The 24640-nt window shown below is 43.4% G+C and overlaps 1 protein-coding gene across 1 annotated transcript; it reads right to left on the bottom strand.

Moving 5' to 3' along the window:
• Positions 1 to 453: 453 nt before the first annotated feature.
• Positions 454 to 24640, bottom strand: scn4ba (sodium channel, voltage-gated, type IV, beta a). The gene is made up of 5 exons (XM_060846762.1): positions 24272 to 24640; positions 10886 to 11064; positions 7142 to 7361; positions 5559 to 5688; positions 454 to 3734 (listed from the first exon to the last, which is right to left on the bottom strand). Exons 1-5 carry the CDS (start codon positions 24357 to 24359, stop codon positions 3647 to 3649), a joined length of 705 nt encoding a protein of 234 aa, XP_060702745.1. The 5' UTR covers positions 24360 to 24640; the 3' UTR covers positions 454 to 3646.

The raw sequence follows: 24640 nt of genomic DNA, 5'->3' as shown, positions 1-24640 counted from the left end.
CACCATGTTAAAGGTGTTTAATCAAAATGAGACAAAGGGGTCATCAGACCAAGCATTCCCATACAACTCCCATCAGCTCCAGTTTCCCAACATTTTCAAGAAACCTCACTAAGACAGTGAGGAACCCAGTGAGGATACCGTTCTCCTGTCCCTGTAACAAGCCATGTCTATATCCCTCTATGTTTTCTCAAGTTCGTTCACCCTCGGCAAATGTTTTGATAAGACAACCATTAACTGGTTAAGTATTGCCCCACAACCGAAGAATAAACGGGACAAGAAAATTGTGGAAAGTCACCAAGAAATTCAGAAAAAAAATAGATACAGGAACAAAAGAGGAGGAAAAAATGACAACAGCAATAAGGGAGTAGCTGTCCCATTCCAATAAATGGACAAGCTTTTTTATATTTCCAATTTATCTACATTGAGAAGAGAATCAATGCTAACCAATACTTTTTTGGAAGGATAGGACGAATGGTACCTATTACATGGGATGAACTGGAATAAGTCCAAGGTCTAATGTGAACAGGTATATGTTATGATCATGAAGGCTAAGGGAATGTTGGCCTTTAGCTCAAAGCATATACAAAGTGAGGTTACATTTCAATCGAACAGAGCCTTGGTCTCACATTATCTGGAGTAACTATGTTTAGTTCCAATCATTACATCAGGAAGCATATACAGGTTTTGGAGGAATGCAGAGACATGCACAGCTGGAAGGACTGAATTGCATAGGATGTGCTACACAAACTTGGCTTGTAATCTCTTGTGTTCAGAATATGGAGGTCTTTAAAGGTCATCAAGGTCTTTAAAGGATTTGAGAGAGTGGAGAGAGGAAAATATTTTCTCCAATGGGCATCAAGGACAAACGGACAGAATTGGATTATCAGAGCCATGCGCTTCAGGAGTGAAATCATGAAACATTTCTTCATGTAAGGCTAGTGGAGATCTGGAACATTCTTTCCAAAATACTGAGAGTCAATTAAAGCTGCTAAGGTTGAGGATGATAGATTTCTGTGATGGAAGGGAATCAAAGGAGGTCAAGTAATGTTGGTCAGATTGAGGTACAGGTACAAATCAACCACAATCTAATTCTGTGACAGAGCAAGAACAGAAGGCTGAATGGCCTCCTCTTATGGTCACTCTGATAATGTAGCTTTATGCTACAAGTGTCAGTGACAGCTATGCCAATGTACTGAGAGTTTCCAACACATGCACCAAGGTATTACAGAGATTTGATAAGTGGGGGCATATTGATACAAACTTTTTTTTAATCCCTTCATGGAGCGTGGGTGGCCCTGGATGGCCCAACATTTATTGCCTGATCCTAGTTGCCCTTGAGAAGGTGGGGGTGAGCTGCCTTCTTGGAATTGCTGTAATCCAAGTGCTGTAGGTTGACCCACAATGCCATTAGAGAGGGAATTCCAGGATTCTGACCCAGTGACATTGAAGGAACGATGATATACTTCCAAGTCAGGATGGTGAGTGGTTTGGAAGTGAACTTGAAGGGGGTGGTGTTCCTTTGTGCCTGCTGTCCTTGTCCTTCTAGATGGAAGTGGTCATGGGTTTGGGAGGTGCTGTCTGAGGATCTTTAGTGAATTTCTGCAGTACATCTTGTAGATGGCACACACCATCACTACACAGCATGGGTAGTGGAGGGAGTGGATGCTTGTGGATTCATGGCCAACAAAGTGGGCTGCTTTGTCGTGGATGGTGTCAAGCTTCTTTAGCATTGTTGGAGCTGCACTCATTCAGGCAAGTAGGAAGTAATCCATCACACTCCTGATATGTATTTTGTAGATGGTGGACATGCTTTGGGGAGTCAGGAGGTGAGTTAATCACTGCAGTATACTTAGCTCTGAGCTGCTCTTGTAGCCATTTTGTTTATGTGGTGTGTTTGGTCAGTAGGAAGTGGTTCATTGTGATTCAGTGATGGTAACACCATTTAATGTCAAGGGGCAGTGCTTAGATTGTCTATTATTGGAGATGGTAATTACCTGGCATTTCTAAGGTGCAAGTGTTACTGGCCACTTGTCAGCCCAAGCCTGGACATTGTCCAGATTTTGTTGCATTTGAACAAAGACTGCTTCAGTATTTGAGGAGTAGCAAATGGTGCAGGAATGTTGTGCAGGAGTGTTGTGCCCACTTCTGACCTTATGATGGATGATAAGTACAATTAAAAGGTATATCTAGATTACAGACACTTTGAGGAGCAGGTTTTACACCCAGACAGCTGTAAAGGTCTGGAACTCACTATCCAAAGGACTGATTGAGTGACAGCATATCCTGATTGCATTTAAAGATTTGGACTATATCTTGAATGTTGTAACTAACACAGTGACAGACTAAGAGCCGGAAGGTGGGATAAGAGGTAGTAGCTTTTTTCTGTCCACTTTGGATATCATGGGGCGAATGGCCTTCCACACCATAAATTTTCTCAGTTTCTACCCTCTTTTGCTACACTTTTCTCCCAGTTATATGTGGTGACAAGAAAATTAGGTTTCTGGGGAGTGAGAAACAATGGCATCTCTGACTATTGCCCCAGTCTACATTCACAGACAGCCAAGCTTCAAACTACAAGTGGACCTTCCCAAAGCGAACCCATATCAATGCCGTTGAACTGGAAATCTCTCAGAGATGTCCCTGATAGCACTGCTTCCCAATAGGAATTATTCCTGTGCTGTTTTGGGGCAGCTGCCACCAACACTTGCTAGTTAGTTTAACCCAGTTAGCTGAGCACAAATTTACAGCTGTTATAATGGACTGGAACTCTGAAGTAAAAGACAGACTCAGCAGGTCTGGCATGAGAGAGAAACAGGGTCTAGATTAGAGTGATGCTGGAAAAGCACAGCAGGTCAGGCGGCATCCGAGGAGCAGGAAAATCGACATTTCGAGCAAAAGCCCTTCATCAGGAGAGAGAGAAAAACAGTTAACATTTTGATTCCGGAATGACACTTCTTTAGGATTTTTCACTGTAAGCAGCCATCAACTAAACTTAAACCAACTTGCCTAATCATTGTATTCCTGGTTTGGCTAAATATGTCTCTGCAACGGATGACATTTCTCAAGATCTTTCCAATGACGAAAAAAAAACTTGGGTTCCAGCAGAGTGAATTTAGATTCTCAGCAACCTCCCGGCCTTCCCAGCACGATTGTGGGTTAGTCAGGAGAGATGCCCTGGCATGGTTTAACTCGTCATTGACTGCGGGAGAGCCAATTTATCTCAAGGGGCACAATCAAGTCAAAAGGAAGGAGTTGAAAAGTACAGTAAAACCCTGGCATAAAAGGCATCATGCGGCACAAGTCTGGTGCTACACAGCTGGTGTACATCCCTGTATGAATTGAATTGCATGCAGCAAGGTCGATGAAGTTGCATGAGATAGCATCTCCGAGCTGGATGTGACAGTGCTGAGGATCAGGGAAGGGAGAGGTAGGCAGTACATGTGAGCGGGCGGTCAGGAATGAAGTCATGTCCATGACTGTGATGTCTCAAATGGATGGCCCAACTCTCCCGCGCAATCAGTGCACAATTCACCCACTCCCCTCCCCATTCTATAATCAGGTTACCTTACAAACTGTGTGTACCCGCTAGTGTTTTTATAGGCACGTCACATGTCTTTAAGCACTGATGCTAAAATCGGTGCAATCTTCAAGCCTTTGGTGGGGTTTTGAGGTCGGTTTTGGAACCATAATGTCCACGCTCAGTGTTGGCACAGGAGTTTACCAGGCACTCCTTCCTAGAAAGACCACAGCAAGCGCCATGAGTAGAAGTACCTACCCACTGGTGATATACAGCTAACACTTTGCTTACAGGGGGCACAGGCAATGCAAATTCAACCAGTTAAAACGCTTCGGTCCTGAATTTCCTCAGAGCTGCTGTAACTGTGCTTTTGCCTGCACATTGCTTCACCAAAGTGCTGGTGGGAAGGGATGTTTTCCCCACTCTTACAGGAAAGGTACAGCCACACAGATGAAACAGCTCCCAGGAAATTCTGAGCCATATTCCAGACAAAAGGCATTGCATTTTAATAATGTCTTTTAAGATGTCCCAAAGTGCTTTACATTCACTGAAATACTTCGAAAGTTAAGTCACTGTTGTGGTACAGGAAAGATGGCAACACCTTCTGTGCACAGAAAACTCTCCCTTGTTACAATGACGACATGATTTTTTTTGTCATGTACTACTGATTGAGGGAGAAATGTTGATCAGGAATCTCCACAGAATGCCCCTGCTCCTCTGCAAAATAGTGTCAGAGGATCTTTTGGGACCTACCCGTGAGGTAGATAGGACCTTGGGTTAACACCGCATCCAGAAGACAGCTCCTGTGACAATGCAGCACTCCCTCAGTACAGGTGTTGTGCTCAGGTCCCTAGGGCAAGTCTTGAACATACGCCCTCTCAGGTGTGCGTGGTGTCCAGTGAGGCATGGGGGAGAGAGAGAGAGGTTCAAGCAGAAAAAAAGAATAAAAATGGGATAAATTAACAAGAGGGATGGAATCACAACTGAGGTGTTGGATGAGGAAGAAGGTCAGAATTCAAACTGGCGTGACTTTGGCACAGGAAGATTCCATCATCTGATTGGACATAGTTGCTTGTGTCACACAGAATGATGTCCAATCATTAAGCAAGTAAATTATTTACTCCAGTATTACCCAAGACTCGACATTCAAAGGGAGGGGTTTGGGGGGGTGGGGGGCGGTGGTTGTGGTGGTGCGGGCGAGAGGTGGTGGGCGAGCACAGTAGAGGGTGAAAAAGATTGCACTAGAACTAACTCTAACCCTATTACAGGAGTAGGAAATCTGAGACTGACCCAATAGCCTCAATGGACTAGAAATGCACAAGGAACAAGTCAGTGAGTGATCAGAGCAAGGAGTTTGTTCACAAGCCTCAAATCCCGAATGATGTACTGGAAGAAACAGCTTAAACACAACAATTGAGATGCTACCTGATCAGGTAAGGCTTTTATGCCTGGATTCTAAAATAATACGGCTCTCAATATTGACAGGAAGCAATACAATCAATCCTCATTATTCTGTTTGAAGGTCAAATCCTTGCCAAGTATGGACTATAATTCAACATTTGAAATAAATTGTGTCACATTAGATAGACTTTCCATTAAAAAAGCCTAAACCTCAGACATGAGTCATCTTTGTAGTGATCATATGAAGAAACTTATTATTCTTACTTGCATAGAATCATTGAAGTATCCAACAGTAAACATTGCAGATTGTTCAGTCCTTGATATCTCTTAAGTAATCAGAGTTAAATTCTCTCTCTACATAGAACTGGATGGATGGAAGCTTTTCGGCACATCACACCTGTGTTATTGCTAATTTCTACTGACTGAACAACAGTTGAACGTTATTTTTAATCAACATAAAGCAGAGCTACATGATCAAATCATAGGCACAAACTGTGAGTGGTGCGAGGTATATCGGAGCACGTTATAGTTAATCAGCTAGTTCATCTTCTCATTCTAGTAACTGCTAGCTGCAAATTTTTGCTTTAAGATGCATTTTTAAAAAATATTATAATGTTCTGCATTTTTTCATCTTACTTACTTCTTCTTTCCAACTCGCTTAATTATAAACATTACAAGCTTTTTAATAATAAATATTAGAATGATGAGTCCTATTAACCCTCCAATCACAGTCAGGATGATCACTGTCACTGTGTTGTCCACTTTTACCACTGCAATACAAAGAGAAAGTTTTACAAATTACTACAATGAAAATCAATAGGTAGATTCATCATCAAATAGCTGATGTACAGTGGGATACAGGGAATATACATAAGGGAACAATGATGCACTATCAGAAATATAAAGGTACACACAGGGATCTAGAAAAACAGGTGGGATATACACAGAGGAGGGTTATCAACAGATTGGGGGAATACTATTCCTCAACATCTGATTTTACCCAAGTTAAAAAACAAAAATCTGAAACAGAAACTCAGTTCTGTCTCAGCAGAGTTAGAACATTTGCAGGAGGCAGGCTGGTTGTTTGTATATTTTAATGTGGCTTAGCGTCTTGATTTCCATAATGGTCCTTGAAATAAGTCCACAAAGGCCAGTAGCCCATCACCAAGTCGCATTTTATTACATATGGAAAGTCCTTGACGCTGGTCCAGCTCGCCCAGAGACAGCTCTCAGAGCTCTCTGACACTCCTGTTTATTTTATTTCTTTTCTGGTTTTAATTTTTTTTTCTTCTTATTAACCCCCACACTACCACCTAACTGCGACACTCCTGTTTATATCTGTCAGCCAGGGCTCCCTGATTGGACCAGGTTAACAGCCCTAGTCAAGAAACTCATCTTCTATGAGCTCCACCTGGCTTTCCTTGTTACAATTACTACAATTCACTTTTAACAACAGTTTGCCAAGCTTCAGGAAGCTCAGTGAAAAGAGTTGGGAGGAGCCAAGATATTGGTTGCCATTACCTTCCCCCACCATAACTGAGTGTGGGGTGAGCATAAAGCTGCAGAACTATGGTCCTGATTCTCCATTTGCATTGCAAGTTTTCTTGTCAGCACCCGAGACTCTTTGGTGTGTCTCAGGAGAAGGAATGGAATGAGAGGAAATGCACAAAGACCTAAAGCCCAAAAGCAACTGTTCAATCCACAGAAGCCACCTCCCACACTGCTCCCTGATCATCGTCACCTTCTACCCCTTACTCCCTCACTTACTCATCTGGGTTTCCAATAAGTATATCACATCAACTGGTGGTGAGCTCCACTCCCTGGGAAAAGAGGAAAGTGCCTCAGAGCTAATTTATAAGCTACCAACTCAGCAAAGGGATTTCTCTAGCTTAGTTGGCTGGTGCATGGGTTATGATGCAGATTGATACCAACAGTGTACTTTCAACGTTCTCATTGGCTGAGGCTACCATGCCTTCTCAAGCTTACCCCAGGCCTGAGGTGTTGTGACCCTCAGGTTAGCCACCACCAGATGTCTCCCTCTCTCTCTCCCTCTCTCTAATGAGTGAGAGAGACTGTGATAACTTTACTACTACCCTCGATGTGAGAACAAATGAGCAACTGTGGTTATTGCCAAGCCTCCATTCCAGTAGCTCCAATTAGCCAGAAATTTTAAATTGCAAATTTTGCATTGCAAAGTATCACAAGAAAAAACAGAGCACTCACATTCACTGACAACCTTTAGTTGAAGAGACGCATTCGCCTCATGATTATTTTCCTGTGGGTTTTTGAAGTAACAATTATAGAATCCATTATCCTCAAAATCCACGTCTGCAAGCAAAAGGGAAATATTCTTCTCTTTAATATTCCCAATAAATGTAACTCTGTCATACGTCTCAGATGGAAAGATGTGGGGTGTCTTATCTTTTAGTTCAATACGAATAATCTGTGCAAGTAAAAAATAAATCGTAATTAGAAAACATTTTTGGCCAAAGAATGTTTTATTCCCCACCATCCACCTGCCACCACACCCAACCCTAATGAATAACATTGTTTGCAAACTCAGGATTTCCCAAAGCACTTTGAAGCCAATTAAAAATGTGCTTCTGAACTTGTAGTTACTGCTGTTATGTCAGAATTCCAGCAACCAATGTTTTCACAGCAAGGTTCAACAATCAGAAAGCTGATAACAATGAGATAATGTGCTTAGGTGATGTTTGTTGAGATTTGGCCCCAGGACATCAGAAATAACTTCCCTGTTGTACTTTGGTGTAATATCAATGATGGGGTAATATCATGGTGGCTCAGTGGTTAACATTGCTACCTCATAGTGCCAGGGATCCAGGTTCAGTTCCAGCTTTGGGTGACTGTGTAGAGTTAGCACATTCTACATGAGCTTCCTCCAGGTGCTCTGGTTTCCTTCCAAGAGTGTGCAGGTTAGGTGGGTTGGACGTGCTAATAGTGTCTAGTTAGCCATGAGAAATGCAGGTTAGGCTGTGTCCAAATGGAGGTTCAGTGTAAACCTGAAGGTCCAAATGGCATGCTTCCATACTGTAGGGATTCTATTATATACAGTGATTCTCTGCTTTTCTGTTAAAGGCTTTGGATTGCACCTGAAGGTAAGTGAAAAAACCACACTCAAAGCCCGTACAATTCACAGGCTGAAGGTCAGTGTTGTTATGTTTAGTAACTTAAGGCTTTATCATTTTTTTACATTCATGCCTCTCCATGGTACCTGAATGTTGAGGTACCCTTGCAGTCATTAATCTGCCTTCACAGTGCACCACTCTCTGAGGTGCAGTTGAGGCTTTAGAGCTAGTGCCTCTCTGATTGCATTGGCGGCATTGAAAACCTGTAAGCCGGAGGACAGGCACGGGGTAGTCAATCAGACGTGCCACCCTCTCCCCCCAAAGAATTGGTTTTGATGCAGCTAAGGACAGCTCATGGGTCTCCATTTGACATTGCTACCCCAACACCTCCCTCACGGGAGAGCATTCCCCACAAGGGAACATCCTGGACTTAGTCCTTCTTTCCCCGCTGGCTACTCCTCAGGGAAGGGGCCACCTCACCCAGTGACACTCACGAGGCTGTCCCCATCCAACATCCATCAAAAGGCACACAAGGAGTAAGGAAGGAGTAAAAGGGAAGGTGAGATCATTATTGAATTTTTAACACATTGTCAGAAGCAGTGGTTTTGAATAAAACAAACAAATTGATTTTCAAATTTTCAAATATAAATAACCAGATTGAAAGCTGTAGATAGAACGTTCAACATTCTTTGAGTTTTTAAAACATTTATATCGCAATGTGGTTACATTAAACAAAGCTGCTCCTAAATTAAAACCAATCCTTTCAGGAGTGATGTTAGGACACACCTTCTCACACCATAAATTTCAGAACTTTATTTTCCACAAATGATAACTGATGAAGATTGAGGAGATTGATAAATCTTTAGCTGACTTACCAAGGAATTTAGGGGAAAGGCAAATATGTGGAGTTATGTCACAGATGAGCCCTAACCCTACTGAATGGTGCAACAATCCCAGGGAGCTAAATGGCTTCCTTCTATCTTTGACTAGATTTATTTCTTTAACGTTAATGTTTGTTTCCACTGCACATGTTTATCTCAATTCCGATCTAAGCCTGATGCAGAAAGAGAATTTAAGATTCGTTCTTCTTGTGGATAAAGTTTATTGACTTCTCAGTCACATAGGAGAAAGTGAGGACTTCTGATGCTGGAGATTGGAGTCAAAAGTGTCGTGCTGAAAAAAATATAGCTGGGTCTGTTACCCACTCTTGATCTGGTCATCTCCAACTGCCACCGTGACATTGACTGCCTCAACCTGTTCACCCCTCTCATTCACTCCAACCTCTCACCCTTGCAACATGCAGCCGTCCATTCCAACCCCAACCTCCCATCAAATGGCTGTGCCTTACTCAGTCACATAGATCATCCCACACCCAGTACTCCCTGTTCCATCCTTTATAATAACTTTCTCGCTTTATTACTCAATTAATCCTAGTCAGAGTCTTAACACTTTCTGTATTGACACACAAAATACAATCAGTGAGTGCATAGGTATAAGGGACATAGAGGCACAGGCCAAAGCCAGATCAATGTTGTCAGAGGTGGCTTGAATCTCACCACAGCAGATGAAGAGATTTGAATTCAATAAAATCTGGAATAAGGAGTTGGTCTAATGGTGATAGAGTCATATAGTCATAGTCATAGAGATTTACAACACAGAAACAAACCCTTCGGTCCAGCTCATCCATGCTGACCAGATATCCTAACTTAACCTAGTCCCATTTGCCAGCGCTTGGCCCATATCCCTCCAAACCCTTCCTATTCATACACCTAACCAATTGCCTTTTAAACACTGTAATTGTACCAGCCTCCACCACTTCCTCTGGCAGCTCATTCCATACATGCACCACCCTCTGTGTGAAAATGTTTCCCCTCTCACCTGAAATCTCTGCCCTCTAGTTCTGGACTCCCCCACTCTAGGGAAAAGACCTTGTCTGTTTATCCTATTCATGCCCCTCATGATTTTATAAACTTCTATAAGGTCACCCCATAGCCTCTGACACTCCAAGGAGAAAGTGAGAACTGCAGATGCTAGAGATCAGAGTCAAGAGTGTGGCGATGGAAAGATACAGGAGGTCAGGCAGCATCTGAGGAGCAGGAGAATCAACATTTCGGGCATGTGCCCTTCATCAGGAATGGTGAAGACCTTCCTGATGAAGGGCTTATGCCCGAAATGTTGATTTTCCTGCTCCTCAGATGATGCCTGACCTGCTGTGTCTTTCCAGCATCACACTCTCGATCCCAATGCTCCAGGGAAAACAGCCCCAGTCTATTCGGCCTCTTCCTATTGCTCAAATCCTCCAATCTGGCAACATCTTTGCAAATCCTTTCCGAACTCTTTAAAGTTTAATGTAACCATTGTGATAAAAACCCTGATCCTTGAGGGAAGCAAATTTGCCATCCTGACCTACATGTGACTCCATGCCCATCGCTATATAGTTGACTCTTAACTGCCCTCTAGACAACTGAGGATGGACAATAAATGCTGGCTCAGCCAACAATGTCCCTATCCTATACATTTTTTTTAAAATAAGACTTAGTAGAACCAAGCAATGGATTTAAGAAAGGGAGGGTGTGAGAGTTAGTAAAAAGCTCCATAGAACACATTTGAGGAGTGGTCTTGATTTGAATGCAGTGAAGATGTGGGGAGGAAGGGAAGCAGGGTAGGAGTAGGATTCCAAAAAAAAGTTTTGCAATGGTGAGGCATGTGACCTATACATTGGGTCATGCAGTGGGGACCCCTCAGCATTAAACTGAGAATGTTGCTAAGAGAATTTTCTCCAAGAAATACCCACTAGGAGTGTGAGCATGGAGGCAAATGTCTTGGTGGAGAATGGGAGTCGCTGGGGAGTGAAAAGGGAATATGAATTTGCATGGCTCACTTTCGATTCTTCACTCGTTTGGTTTTTCTGAAATGTCCACCAGAAAATGGAGTTTTTGAAGTCCATGCAACTACCGAACGTACAGGGCAACTCGACATCAGTGCCGTTCAGTACCACAATTGTTGACAATTTTCCAATGTGAACTTCAATGGCTTCATTAGCTTGAAATAAAACACAACCTGCAGAGAAAGACAGTGAAGTTAGAAAAAAAACAATCCTTCGTTACGAGTTCAGAGTTCTCTCCCATTTCAATCTCTTTATTTTCCCTCACTCTCTCTTTATACTCTCACTGCTCTCCAAAAGGGCCAACATGCTCACTGGGGTTCCACAGAAGCCAGGTGATTCTCCCAACATTCTCCCTCATGGACATGCTCAATGACTGTTAAGAGGACGCATGGAAATTTTGGAAATTGAGAATGGAATCATCCATCCAAGGTAAATCACTGTCTTCCAGACGTACCCAAACTGTACAATCAAGGGATTTCTTCAACACTTTGAAGAATAGATTAGATTACTTACAGTGTGGAAACAGACCCTTCGGCCCAACTAGTCCACACCGACCCGCCGAAGCGCAACCCACCCATACCCCTACGTTTACTTCTTACCTAACACTACGGGCAATTTAGCATGGCCAATTCACCTGACCCGCACATCTTTGTGACTGTGGGAGGAAACCGGAGCACCCGGAGGAAACCCATGCAGACACGGGGAGAACGTGCAAACTCCACACAGTCAGTCGCCTGATTCGGGAATTGAACCCGGTCTCAGGCGCTGTGAGACAGCAGTGCTAACCACTATGCCACCGTGCCGCCCACATTGTGCAATCCACAATGACTTTATTTGGCCTGCAGTGTATTTATTAGGCAGTACATAGAAAAAGTTCCTGAAGGAATTAGATTAAGAGATCAGGTACAAACAAGTTGAGGAAATCTGAACATCTCTCTCTCAAAAAACTGCTGAATCTGTGGGAGAATTTCCAAACTGAGATTGATAGGTGCTTCTCAGTCAACAGCTGCAGCGTCAAGGCAGGTAAGTGGATTAAGTTGTTGATCAGGAATGACCTAAGTGAATGTAGGAACAGCTTCTAGGGGCTGAATGGCCTCTTCCTGTTTTTACGTTCCTTCTTAGAAGTAGAAATGCCAGTTGTCAGTCGCTGATCATCTGACAACTGCCTCCCCCTCCCCTCTTTTACCCATGGATGGTTTATAGATCAGTCTCTCTTTTATTCATTTTTATAGATTCCTGTCAGCTCCAATAATAAATTCACTACCTTCCTGCAGTGGAAATTGCTGACAAAGCCAAACTTCCCACATTTCTCATGCTAATTTATTGCTTCCCTGCCAATTGAACCATTTTCACTGAGAGGATTGTGTCTATTGCTAGATTTAAGGCATTTCTTACATTGTGAAAGAAAGAAGGAGTTTGCATTTGTACCCATGGTCACAGAGCAATCCAAAATATCTTACTAACAATGAAGTACTTTTCTAAATTGTAACCACTGTTATAAGGTAGGAAATATGGTAGCCATTTGTGCATGGAAAGATCCCACATACCTAAGTGATGATGACCAGATAACTCAGTGTTTTATTTTGTGATATGGTTAAGAAATAAATACCAGCCAAGCAGTGGGGCAAATTATTTTGCTCTTTCCTTCAAAGTTAAAATCACCAAAATCCCAGAGGACCATTGGGTTCCACTGTCATTAAAAAGAGAGATAACAGGTGGCTAGTTGAACCCAATGGTCACCTCGATCCAGGCGAGAGGTGAATCCTTCATGGTAACCTCAACAAGTGCAGAAAACTAATAATGTTGTGGGAATGACATAGCCATTCTCATGGGATCATGCTTTACAATGACTCAGAATTCACTATCACCAGCTCTAGGAATGGCCTGTCTCACTGACAGGACAGAAAATGTGTTGCTGGTTAAAGCGCAGCAGGTCAGGCAGCATCCAAGGAACAGGAAATTCAACGAATGGGATTCCTGATGAAGGGCTTTTGCCCAAAACGTCGAATCTCCTGTTCCTTCGATGCTGCCTGACCTGCTGCGCTTTAACCAGCAACACATTTTCAGCTCTGATCGCCAGCATCTGCAGACCTCACTTTTTACTCACTGACAAGACAGACCACCTGAAATGGTGGCACAATGGTATATTGTTGGATAGGGGTTGATCTGGGAGTCATCAAACTTCATGAAGTCTCATTGTAACATGAAAACCTTTTGCTGAGTATGACCTCCCTCAGTTGATGAATCGTTTTTCTTCCATGTTGAGCACCATGCTGGGGACACGTTAAGGGTAACAAGAGTACACAATGTATTCTGTGTGGAGGCTTCAAAGTCCTTCCCAGATAGTGAAATGGTATCACCAGTACTGACCAAGCTAACTGAGTTCTAAAGGATGTAGTCTCTAGACTGGCACTGTGACAAGTGGTGAGGGAGCCAACACAACAGAAATACCTACTTGACCTGGTCCTCACAAATCTACCTTTAGCAAATGAATCTTTACCAGTAAAAATGACCACTGTACAGTGATTACTGTCTTCATCTTGACAGTTCTATCTATCATGGTGCATTGCATCACCCCTATGCTGAGAGGACAAGATTTTGAGAAAATCTACCAACTTAAGACTGGGCATCCAAGAGGCACCTGTAGGCCATCAGCAGCACAACTGTATTCAACCATAATCATTAACTTCACCCCCCTGTATATCCATCACTCCAGCACTGCCATCAAGCCAGGGATCCAACATGGTTCAATGAACAGTACAGAAGGGCATGTCCTACAGGCAGGCAAGAGGGAGCCCCAGCACATCAGTGGGAAAGGGAAGGCTGAACCACTTGTGAATACATTCAACCAGAAATAACATGTGGAGATGATCCATCTGGGTCTCCTCCTGAGGTCTCCAGCATTACAGATGTCAGTCTTCATCCAATTCAGTTCAGTCCACATGATAACAAGAAATGGTTGAAAGCACTGTATACTGCAAAGACCTTGGGCCCTGGTCACATTCCAGGCGTAGCATTGAACACTTATGGTTCCAGAACAAGTTGCATTCTTATTCAAGCTATTCCAGTATAAATGCAACATCTACCCCGAACTGTGAAAACTTTCCAGATATGCCCTATCCAAAACAAGCAGGACAAATCCAACTCTGGTTCATTACCACCCCGTCAGTCTACTCTTAATAAACAGCAAAGTGATGGAAGGTGTTGCCACCAATGCTGTCTAGTAGTGCTTACTTAACAGTAACCTGCTCACTGGAGACTCACTCAGATCCTGGCATCAGTACTGTTTCAGTCTAAACATGGACAAAAGAGGGGGTGCATGCCCTTAACATCAAGGTGAACCTGGAATCAATGGGACTCAGGGAAAAAAAACCCTTCCCTGATTGGTGTCATACTTAGTACAACGGGAGATGGTCGTGGTTGCTGGTTGTCAGTTCCAGGACATCACCTGAAGCAGTTCTTTAGGGCAGTGTCCTAAGCCCAACCATCTTCAACTGCTTTGTCTCTTTGCCTTCTCTCCACCATAAAGATATTCACTGATGATTGCACAACATTCAACGCTATTACAACTCCTCAGATATAAAGCAGTTTACATTTTAATACAACAAGACCTGAACAACATCCAGGCTTGAGTCGATGAGTGATAAATAACCTTCACACCACACAAGAAATAATCGTCTCCAACAAGAGAAAATCCAATCACTGTCCTTTCATATTTAATGGTTTTACCATCGCTGTCAACATCCTGAGGGTTTGCAGTGACCAGAAACTGAATTGGACCAGCAATGCAAATACCGTTGCTGTAACCGAATGTGAGTCGAAAAGTGTGTTGCTGGAAAAGCACAGCAGGTCAGGCAACATCCAAGGTGCAGGAGAATCAACATTTCGGGAATAAACCCCTCATCAGGAAAGCTTTTTCAGTGCCACAACTTTTGATTCTGACTCTCCAGCATATGCAGTCCTCACTTTCTCCTAAAACAGAATGTCATAAGCTAAGATACCAACCACAAGTAACTCACCTCCTGTTTTCCCAAAGCCTGTACACTATCTACAAGAGGTGCGTTAGGAGTTTAATGGAATACTCCCCACTTGCATGGATGCATATTTATCAAAATGCAAAAATTGGGCCCACACCTCCCCCCTCACTTCCCTCCAAGGCCCCAAGAGATCCTTCCATATCCATCACAAAGTCACCTGCACCTCCACACACATCATTTACTGCATCCGCTGCACCCGATGTGGCCTCCTATACATTGGGGAGACAGGCCGCCTACTTGCGGAACGTTTCAGAGAACACCTCTGGGACACCTGCACCAACCAACCCAACCACCCCATAGCTGAACACTTTAACTCCCCCTCTCACTCCGCCAAGGACATGCAGGTCCTTGGCCTCCTCCATCACCAGACCATGGCAACACGACGCCTGGAGGAAGAGCGCCTCATCTTCCACCTAGGAACCCTCCAACCACAAGGGAAGAATGCAGATTTCTCCAGTTTTCCTCATTTTCCCTCCCCCCAGCCTATCTCAGTCCCAACCCTTGGACTCAGCACCACCTTCTTGACCTGCAATCTTCTTCCTGACCTCTCCGCCCCCACCCCCACTCCGGACTATCACCCTCACCTTAACCTCCTTCCACCTATCGCATTCCCAACGCCCCTCCCCCAAGTCCCTCCTCCCTACCTTTTATCTTAGCCTGCTTGGCACACTTTCCTCATTCATGAAGAAGGGCTTATGCCTGAAACGTCAATTCTCCTGCTCCTTGGATGCTGCCTGACCTGCTGCGCTTTTCCAGCAACACATTTTTCAGCTCTGATCTCCAGCATCTGCAGTCGTCACTTTCTTCTATTACATTCAGAAGGCTACTATTTAGTTGCACAAATCTCATTCGTACACAAAGCTCTGAAGAAGTCATATTGGACTAAAAACATTGATTCTGTTTCTCTTTTCACACATGCTCCCTGCCTTGCTGAGCTCTTTATTCAGTGTTATTTCTGCTGAGATTGTGTTTTATTACTGACATTCTCAGTCACTTATAAATGGATAAATGGATCTTTCTCACTAAGTTTTTGTTCGTAATGGAATACAATATTGTTGATCACGTTGCATTGTTTCTTAAATATTTCCCACTGTTTATTCATCTTTCAGTTTATGTACCCAAAATGCATTATCCTGTTGTTCAGACCTTGTCTAAATGTGATTTGAATGTCTAAATCATGCTTAGATCTATGTTCTTCAGATATAGGTGTAAAATTTTGTTAACTTCATATGTCAATAATATTGGCCTGGAATTACATATAGTCCAAATTGGATAGCAGCCTGGATTCCCTTCCCTGATGTCACTTCCTGAACTGGGTGGATGATCTCTTAGCCATTTTTATGATGCCAACCTACAAATTACTAGATCTGTCACAACTTGATCTCAGGAAATTTGGCTGCATGCTCCCTGAATTATTAGTCACAAATTAAAAGAACTAGAGTACCATTAAATTTCAGACAGTATTGTACAATGTGAATGGATATATATTTTAAAAGACTATGAAATGAGAGAAAGGTCATTCACACCATTAAGCCTATTCCTTCTACACAGCAAATGTAAACCTCTCTCTCTCTAACTTTCGCCATCCAGCGTCTTCCCATTCACACAGTCACCCTCAGTCTCAGAATCATTCCCCATTCACAGTTTCCTCCAGTCAGTCTTCCCCACAGACCCTCCCCTAGAATCTTTCTCAGTCACACAGTCTCCCCCAGTCAAAGTCTCCCTGTGTCAGTCTTCCCCAAAGACCCTCCTCCATCATATTTTTCCCAGTCACACACTCTCCCCCAGTTAGTCTTCCCCTCAGAGTCTCCCCGATCAGTCTCCCCTGGTCGCACACTCTCTCCCAGTAAGTCTTCCCCAGTCAGTCTTCCCAACAGAGTCTCCCCAGTCAGTCTCCTCTAGTTGCAGTTTCCCCCAGTCACGGCATCTCCCCAGTCAGTTTCCCCTCCCCCCCTCATAGTTTGTCACAGTCTTCCCATATCACAGCATTTCTGCTGATTGCAGAACACTCCCCAGCCTGAAGTCTCTTCTAGCACAGACCTTCTTCCTATCTTACCCCAAACATCCAATGTCCATCAGAAATGCCCACATACATCTCTGATTCTGAAAGAAAAGTGAACGCCACTTGAAAGTTTGGTCTATTTTTGGATCTCCCTCCTCACCATTCAGCTCCACCCATGGTGTTTTATTTAAAACTCAATCTTAATGTCACCTTGTCACTACTTTCTGAATATCTTGCCCTTTTCAACTTTTGACCATGACTTGTCGCTGTTTGGGCTGTGGCTCAGTGGGGAGGATTCTTGCTTCCAATCTGGAGATTTATGGAGTTGATTCATGCTCCAGAGGCCTGAGTACAAAAATCCAAGGCAGCGTCTAGTGCAGCGCTGAGGGAGTGTTGCTGTGTCAGAGAACTGACCTGTCAAACTGAGAGTCTGTCTGTCTGGAAAGGGTCCTGTGACAGTTTTCACAGAACAGCAAGGTTCCCAGTGTTCGGCTTATGCCCGAAACATCGAATTTCCTGTTCCTTGGATGCTGCCTAACCTGCTGTGCTTTAACCAGCAACACATTTTCAGCTGTGATCTCCAGCATCTGCAGACCTCATTTTTTACTCCCAGTGTTCTGGCCAATACTTACACTCCAACCAACATTACTGATAGGGGCTATCTGGTTGGTACCATGTTATTGCTTGTGGCAGTTTGCTTGTGCATAAATAGTTTCACTATTACGACAGTAACTCCACTTAAAAAGTACTTCATTAGTTGCAAATTGTTTTGAATTCCCTAAATTTACAAAGGGTGCTGTGTATGTATGCAATTCTGGTCACCCTTCGATAGGAAGGATGTTGTGAAACTTGAAAGGGTTCAGAAAAGATTTAAAAGGATGTTGCCAGGGTTGGAGGGTTTGAGCTTTAGGAAGAAGCTGGGGCTGTTTTCCCTGGGGCTTTGGAGGCTGAGGGGTGACGTTGTAGATGTTTATAAAATCATGAGGGGCATAGATAGGGTGAATAGCCAAGGTCTTTTTTCCCATGGTAGGGGGAGTACAGTACTAGAGGGCACAGGTTGAAGGTGAGAGGGCACAGGTTTAAGGTGAGAGGGGAAGGACTTAGAAAGGACACAAGAGGTAACCTTTTCATGTAAAGGATAGTGTCAGTATGGCGCGAGCTGCCAGACGAAGTAATGGAGACTGGTACATTGTAACATTTAAAAGGCATCTGAATGAATACATGAATGGGAAGGGTTTAGAGGGATATGGGCCAATGAGTAAATGAGATTGGATCAGTTTGAGATGTCTGGTCAATGTGGATAAATTGGACCAAAGGGTCTATTTCTGTGTTGTATGACTATGACTATAAATGCATCTTCTTTCTGTCAATCATGAGAAAATACTATTATTCAAGTTTGTTCCAGAATATTCACCAACTGAAATTTGTCTACCATATACCCTACAGCTCAGTTAACGCTCCAATCCAATAATCCCAGCACATCATTTCAGGTCAGAGTTGGATGGGATCCAGCCATCGCTGCACCTGATGGTTAAGCTTTCCTTCTTTGCAGCTGAAATTTTTCAGAAGCATATTTTATAGGAGTCTTTGTCTTGTAAACCCTAATCACTCTTAACAAAATGATAACAAACCTTTGAACTGCACCAGCTCCTCAAGTCATTGGAGTCTGTCCACAGACAGCAACGTCTCTTGCTTTTCTGGCTGGCATTTTCTCTGCATTGCCTCACCACCTTTTAATATTCCATTAAACACACTTAAAGAGACATTTCCAAGGTTCGACTCACTGGATGGATGCACCATTATCAGTTGAGAATACGTCACTCAGACTCCAAAATACCAGCTGCAATGCTGACCTACTCTATGCTGTTATTTAATCTCAGCTAAGTCCTCAAATTAGCCTTAGACTAGGCAGGGACGAAGAAAAATCTAAAGCGCAGAGCTCTGTTCAGTGTTCAGTGACCTCTGCTGAAACAACAACACACAGGAACTGTTGGGTATGACTCCCCCCACTCCCCACCCCCACTTCAGTATCATACAATCCTACAACATACAAAGAGGCCATCATACATAAGTTGGCTCATTCACAGCACCATTGGTCCCACTCCACTATCTTTAATCATTGGTCAGACCACATATGGAGTGTTGTGTTCAGTTCTGGGCAGCTTATGTCAGGAAGGACTTCAAGCCCTGGAGAGAGTCCAAATGGCATTTACTAGACCAATAGTAGGAATGAAGGATTTTAGATACAAGGAAAGATTAGAGAAATTGGGCTTAATCTCCTTGGAGCAGAGAATATCAAGAGGTAACCATATTGAGGTGTTCAAGATGATGAATCATTTTGACAGGATGAAGAATGATATTCTGTTTCCATTAGTTGGTACGTCAGTAACTAGGGGCCACAATTTCAAGATTATCAGTAAGAGACTTAGAGTCATAGAGATGTACAGCATAGAAACAGACCCTTCGGTTCAACTCATCCATGCCAACCAGATATCCCAACTCAATCTAGTCCCATCTGCCAGCACCTGGCCCATTTCCCTCCAAACCTTTCCTATTCATATACCCATCCAGATGCCTTTTAAATGTTGCAATTGTACTAGCCTCCACTACTTCTTCTGGCAGTTCATTCCATACACGTACCACCCTCCGCGTGAAAAAGTTGCCCCTTAGGTCTCTTTGATATCTTTCCCATCTCATCATAAACCTATGCCCTCTAGTTCTGGACTCTCCCACCCCAGGGAAAAGGCTTTGTCTATTTATCCTATCCATGCCATTCATGATTTTACAGACCTCTATAAGGTCACCCCTCAGTCTCCGACACTCCAGGAAAACAGCACTTGTCTAATCAACCTCTTCCTATAGCTCAAATCCTCCAACCCTGGCAACATCCTTGTAAATCTTTTCTGAACCCTTTCAAGTTTCACAAAATCCTTCCAATAGGAAGGAGACCAGAATTGCACAATTATTACAAAAGCAGCCTAAACAATGCCCTCTACAGCAGCAATGTGACCTCCCAACTCCTGTACTCAATACTCTGACTAATAAAGGAAACCATATCAAATGCCTTCTTCACTATCCTATCTACCTGTGACTCCATTTTCAAGGAACCATGAACCTGCACTCCAAGGTCTCTTTATTCAGCAACACTCCCTCAGACCTCACCATTAAGTGTATCAGTCCTGCTAAGATTTGCTTTCCCAAAATGCAGCACCTCGCATTTATCTAAATTAAACTCCTTCTGCCACTTCTCATCCCATTGGCCCATCTGATCAAGATCCTGTTGTAATCTGAGGTAACCTTCTTCGCTGCCCACTACCCTCCAATTTTGGTGCCATCTGCAAACTTACTAACTACACCTCTTAGGCTCACATCTTAAGAATGAGATAAGGAGAAATCTCTTTGCTCAGAGAATTGTTAGGATTTGGAATGCGTTGCCTGAGAGAGTGGTGGAAGTGATTCCATGTGAGATTTCAAAAGCAAGCTGGGTTTATGTTTGAAACAGATGAACTTAGAGGGCTACAAAGTTAGGCTGGAGAGTGGGACTAGCTGGGTAGCTCTTTCGAGAGCTAGTACAGACACTGTGGGTCAAATGGCCTCCTTCTGGACTGTAAAATTCTTAGATTCTATCTTTTCCCCATAGCCCATGCAAACATTTTTCCTCTTCCCAAGTTTCTGTCCAATTTTCTTCTGATAGGTGATATCACTAAAAAGCTCACTGCTATCAATGGATATGTTTATGTAGAGTTTGGGAAATGGTTCACGGTCAAATCCCTGACCTTACCTCCATACGGATAATGGACATCAACAGGCACTACCACTATAGGGCAGTGTTGTCCAAGTATTTTATCAGTATGTGCTCACATTAGTTTCATTAAACTTCAGGATAACAAGTTCAAATCCCTGTATTTTTCTTGCTGTTTGTTGATTCTAATAGTGTCCTGATTAAAGATTCCTCTCCAAATGCAGCACCAGCATCCTCCAAACCTCAAGTCTGACAAAGTTCAAACAGAATAAACAAGAACTTAATACAGCTTTTTTAATGTAACAAAATGATTTGACACATAAGGATAATCAGCTGAAATTTGACACTGAGCCATGAGGGGGATGCGTGAAAAGCTGGATTATAAGATGCATCTTGATAGAGGTTAGATAACTTCAGAAGGTTAGGGAGAAGCTTTCTGAACATAGCACCCACACTGCAAAGGTACTACTTCCAATTGTGGGGTGATAAAAATTGAGGGTTGTGCAAGGTCAGAATTGAAGAAGTGGAGAGGTGGACAGAGATGAACAAGCTATGGCGAGGAAGGGAATTGCATAACCAACAAATAAGCAGTTTTAAGTATTAACCAGAATGACTTTTCAAGAATTTGGCCATCAGAATGAAAGGTCAATCATGACCACAGGACACAGATTGAATACCCCTCATTTCATCTAGATTTTCAACTCTTGGGTATCTGAAAAGTTACCTTATTCAGACTTACAGAATAGTTATATAATGGAAAGAGGCCATTAGGTCCATTTTATCTGTGCTAGCCCTCTAAAGGAGCAATTCAATCCTCACCTTCTCCCTATAACTCCACCCATTCCTTCTTTTCAGATAAAAATCTGTTGTCCCCTTGAAAGCCTCGACTGAAATTGCCTCCATTGCACACTCAGGTCACACATTCCATTCTCTCACAATTAATTGCACAAAAGATTTGTTCTCAAGTCTCCACTTGTTTCCAATTACCTTAAATCTGAGCCCTGTGTTTTTTGGCCACTTCACCATGGGAATAGTTTTCCTCTATTTGCTCTCTCAAGATTCGCTGTGTCTCTATAAAATAGCCTCTCATCATTCTCTGCTCCAAAGGAAAGTCTTAATGTCTCTAATAAACCAACAAAGCTGAAGTCCCTCATATCTGGAACCATTCTTGTGAATCTATTCTGCACTCTCTCACATACCTCCACACAGATCTTAGCTTTGCGCCCAGAATAGGGTGCAATATTCGAATTGAGGCCCAGCCAATGTTCCAATTTCCCCTGCCACTGTCAATAATTTATGCATATATACATCAAGGTCTGTCCGCTTCTGTAACCCTTTTAATAGTTCACATTGTCTCTCTGCATTCTTCCTACACACTTTTCTGCATTGAAGTTCATCCAACACTTGGCTGCCCTTTCCACTAGCTCATACGCATAGTTTAACTCAATCCTGCTCATGGTTCATTGTGAGACCATTCAGAAACTGGACATTGTGAAAGTTTGTTCCAGATGGCACATTAACCCTGAGACTCTCTTCCAATACCAAGGCGATTGTCGCGAAAGATGAACAAAACTATTGTTTACATCCTTCCGCATTATAGTGATGGAAATGGAGTTATATCCAAAATGGCACTGGATGCATGGACAGTAAATACAAACTGGTAAAGAATTATGTAAGAACATAAGAGTAGGCCGTTTGGCCCCTCAAGCCTGCTCCCCCATTCAATAAGCTCATGGCTGATCTTTTTTGTGCCCTCAGCTCACTTACCCACCTTCTCATCATATCCCTTAATTCCTCTACTGTTCAAAAACCTATCTTTGCCTTAAAAACATTCAATGAGGTAGCCTCAGCTGCTGCACTGGGCAGGGAATTCCACAGATTCACAACCCTTTGGGTGATGAGGTTCCTCCCCAGCTCCGTCCGAAATCTGCTCCCCCTTATTTTTAGGCTATGGCCCCTGGTTCTAGTTCCACCCTCCAGTGGAAACAGCCTCCCTGCTTTTATCTTATCTATTCCCTTCACAATTTTATATGTTTCTACAAGATACCCCTCATTCTTCTAAATTCCAATGAACATAGTCCCAGTCTACTCAATTGTTCATAGAGTCATAGAGTCCTACAGCATGGAGACAGGCCATTTGGCCCAAACTCGTCCGTGTTGACCAAAATGTCCATCCCCATTTCCCAGCGCTTAGCCCATATCCTACTAAACCTTTCCCAACCATGTATTCATCCAAATGCCTTTTAAATGTTATTAATGTACGCGCCTCAACCACTTCCACTGGCAGCTCATTCCATATGCATACCACCCTCTGTGTAAAAACGTTGCCCCTCAGGTTCCTTTTTATTCTTTCCCCTCTAACATCAAACTAACGCCCTCTCTAGTCCTTGCTTTCTCAACTCTGGGGAAAAGACTGAGTGTATTCACCCTATCCGTGCCTCTCACGATCTTATACACTTCTATCAGACTCTGCCCTCAGTCTTCTACGCTCTGAAGAAAAATGTGCTAGCTAGCCCAACCTCTCCCTGTAACTCAGACCATTGAGTCCTGACAACATCCTTGTAAATTCCTTTTGTATTCTTGCCATAATGCAACCTACTCAACTCTAGAATCAACCTGGTGAACCTCCTCTGCACTCCCTCCAGTGCCAGAACATCCTTTTGCAAGTAAGGATACCAAAACTGCACATATTAATCCAGGTGTGGCTTCACCAGCACACTATACAGCATAACCTCCCTGTTTTTAAAATGGGTCTCTCTAGCAATATTCCATTTGTTTTCTTAATAACCGGCTGCACCTGCAAACCAACTTTTTGCAATTCATGCTCAAGGACACCCAGGTCACTGAGATGTGAACTTCGGAATTTAAGTCTCAATAGCAATAAATGTGTTATCTTTACCCAATGTGAGCATGCCAGGGGGATTACAGTGGTCAGAATTCCAGTCTCAATGCTGCAGCTGAAAGCATCGGTTCAACTTAAATCTCGGCCTGAATCGCAGCTTTTGCTCTGAAAACTGCCAACGGCCCCAGAAACCCGAAAACAACACCTTTAATGTCAGAGGTATTTGCCCGACCGCTGTTGGTGACAGAGCTGGGGGAGGCAGGGTCGGAACAGCAGCGTGTGATCAGGGAAATGCGGACATCGGGTTATTTTCGGAGTTGGTGCAGGACAGCCTCTGAACCTGGAGGGAGTTACTCAAACTCCAAGTAAACATACATACACAGCTCCCAGCCAGAAACCAGCTCTCAAATCATGTCCTTATCAGCACAGCATTCATCTGCATTTCATATCAGTCAAACTTACAGGAACACAATTATTTCCCTGTAGCAATCAGTCCGGCGCGTCTTTCTCTCTCTAACAATAATTAGACAAGGGAACGCAACCCAGAAATCAGCCACAAACGGGGAAACCACTTGTATAAAACAAAAGACAATGAAAAGCAGCAAGCAAAAGAAAGAACCCCCGCAGTATTAAGATTAATGCGAAACCTGTTCTCTGCGGATGGAGAGGACTCAATGAAAGCCACTCACTGGTTAATAAGTCTTTTTTTAAAAAGTTGACAGTCACCGCAATGCTAGCGTGAGGTCCTTGTTCTTACCGATCACCACAGCCGTTAAAAGTCTACTCGGGAAGGCTTTTGCTGCTTCCTCTCCACCGAAGTCCAAGGGCATTTTCTGAGCCCTCATTCTGGGAGAGTTCGATCAATACCTGCGGCTCAGAATCCCGGGATGTTGTGGAGGGAAGGGGGCAGGAAACACTGGGGGAATGCTGCTTTGAAACCCCAGAGTGTGTGTGTGTGTGTGAGAGAGAGACGGGGTGGGGAGCCAGCAGCTCTCACTCTGGGGATGGTCATAGAGGATCTGCACTTGTCAGGGACTGAGACACAGAGAGAGACACACAGAGAGAGAGGGGGGGAGGAACTGCGTCGGTGCCGAGCGTACTTTTGATGCACGTAACCTCCCACTTG

This window comes from Hemiscyllium ocellatum, chromosome 29 (assembly GCF_020745735.1).
Source record: "Hemiscyllium ocellatum isolate sHemOce1 chromosome 29, sHemOce1.pat.X.cur, whole genome shotgun sequence".
NCBI classification, from domain to species: Eukaryota; Metazoa; Chordata; class Chondrichthyes; order Orectolobiformes; family Hemiscylliidae; genus Hemiscyllium; species Hemiscyllium ocellatum.
The sequence above is the reverse complement of the archived record's forward strand: the minus strand, read 5'-3'. Positions and strand labels throughout refer to the sequence as shown.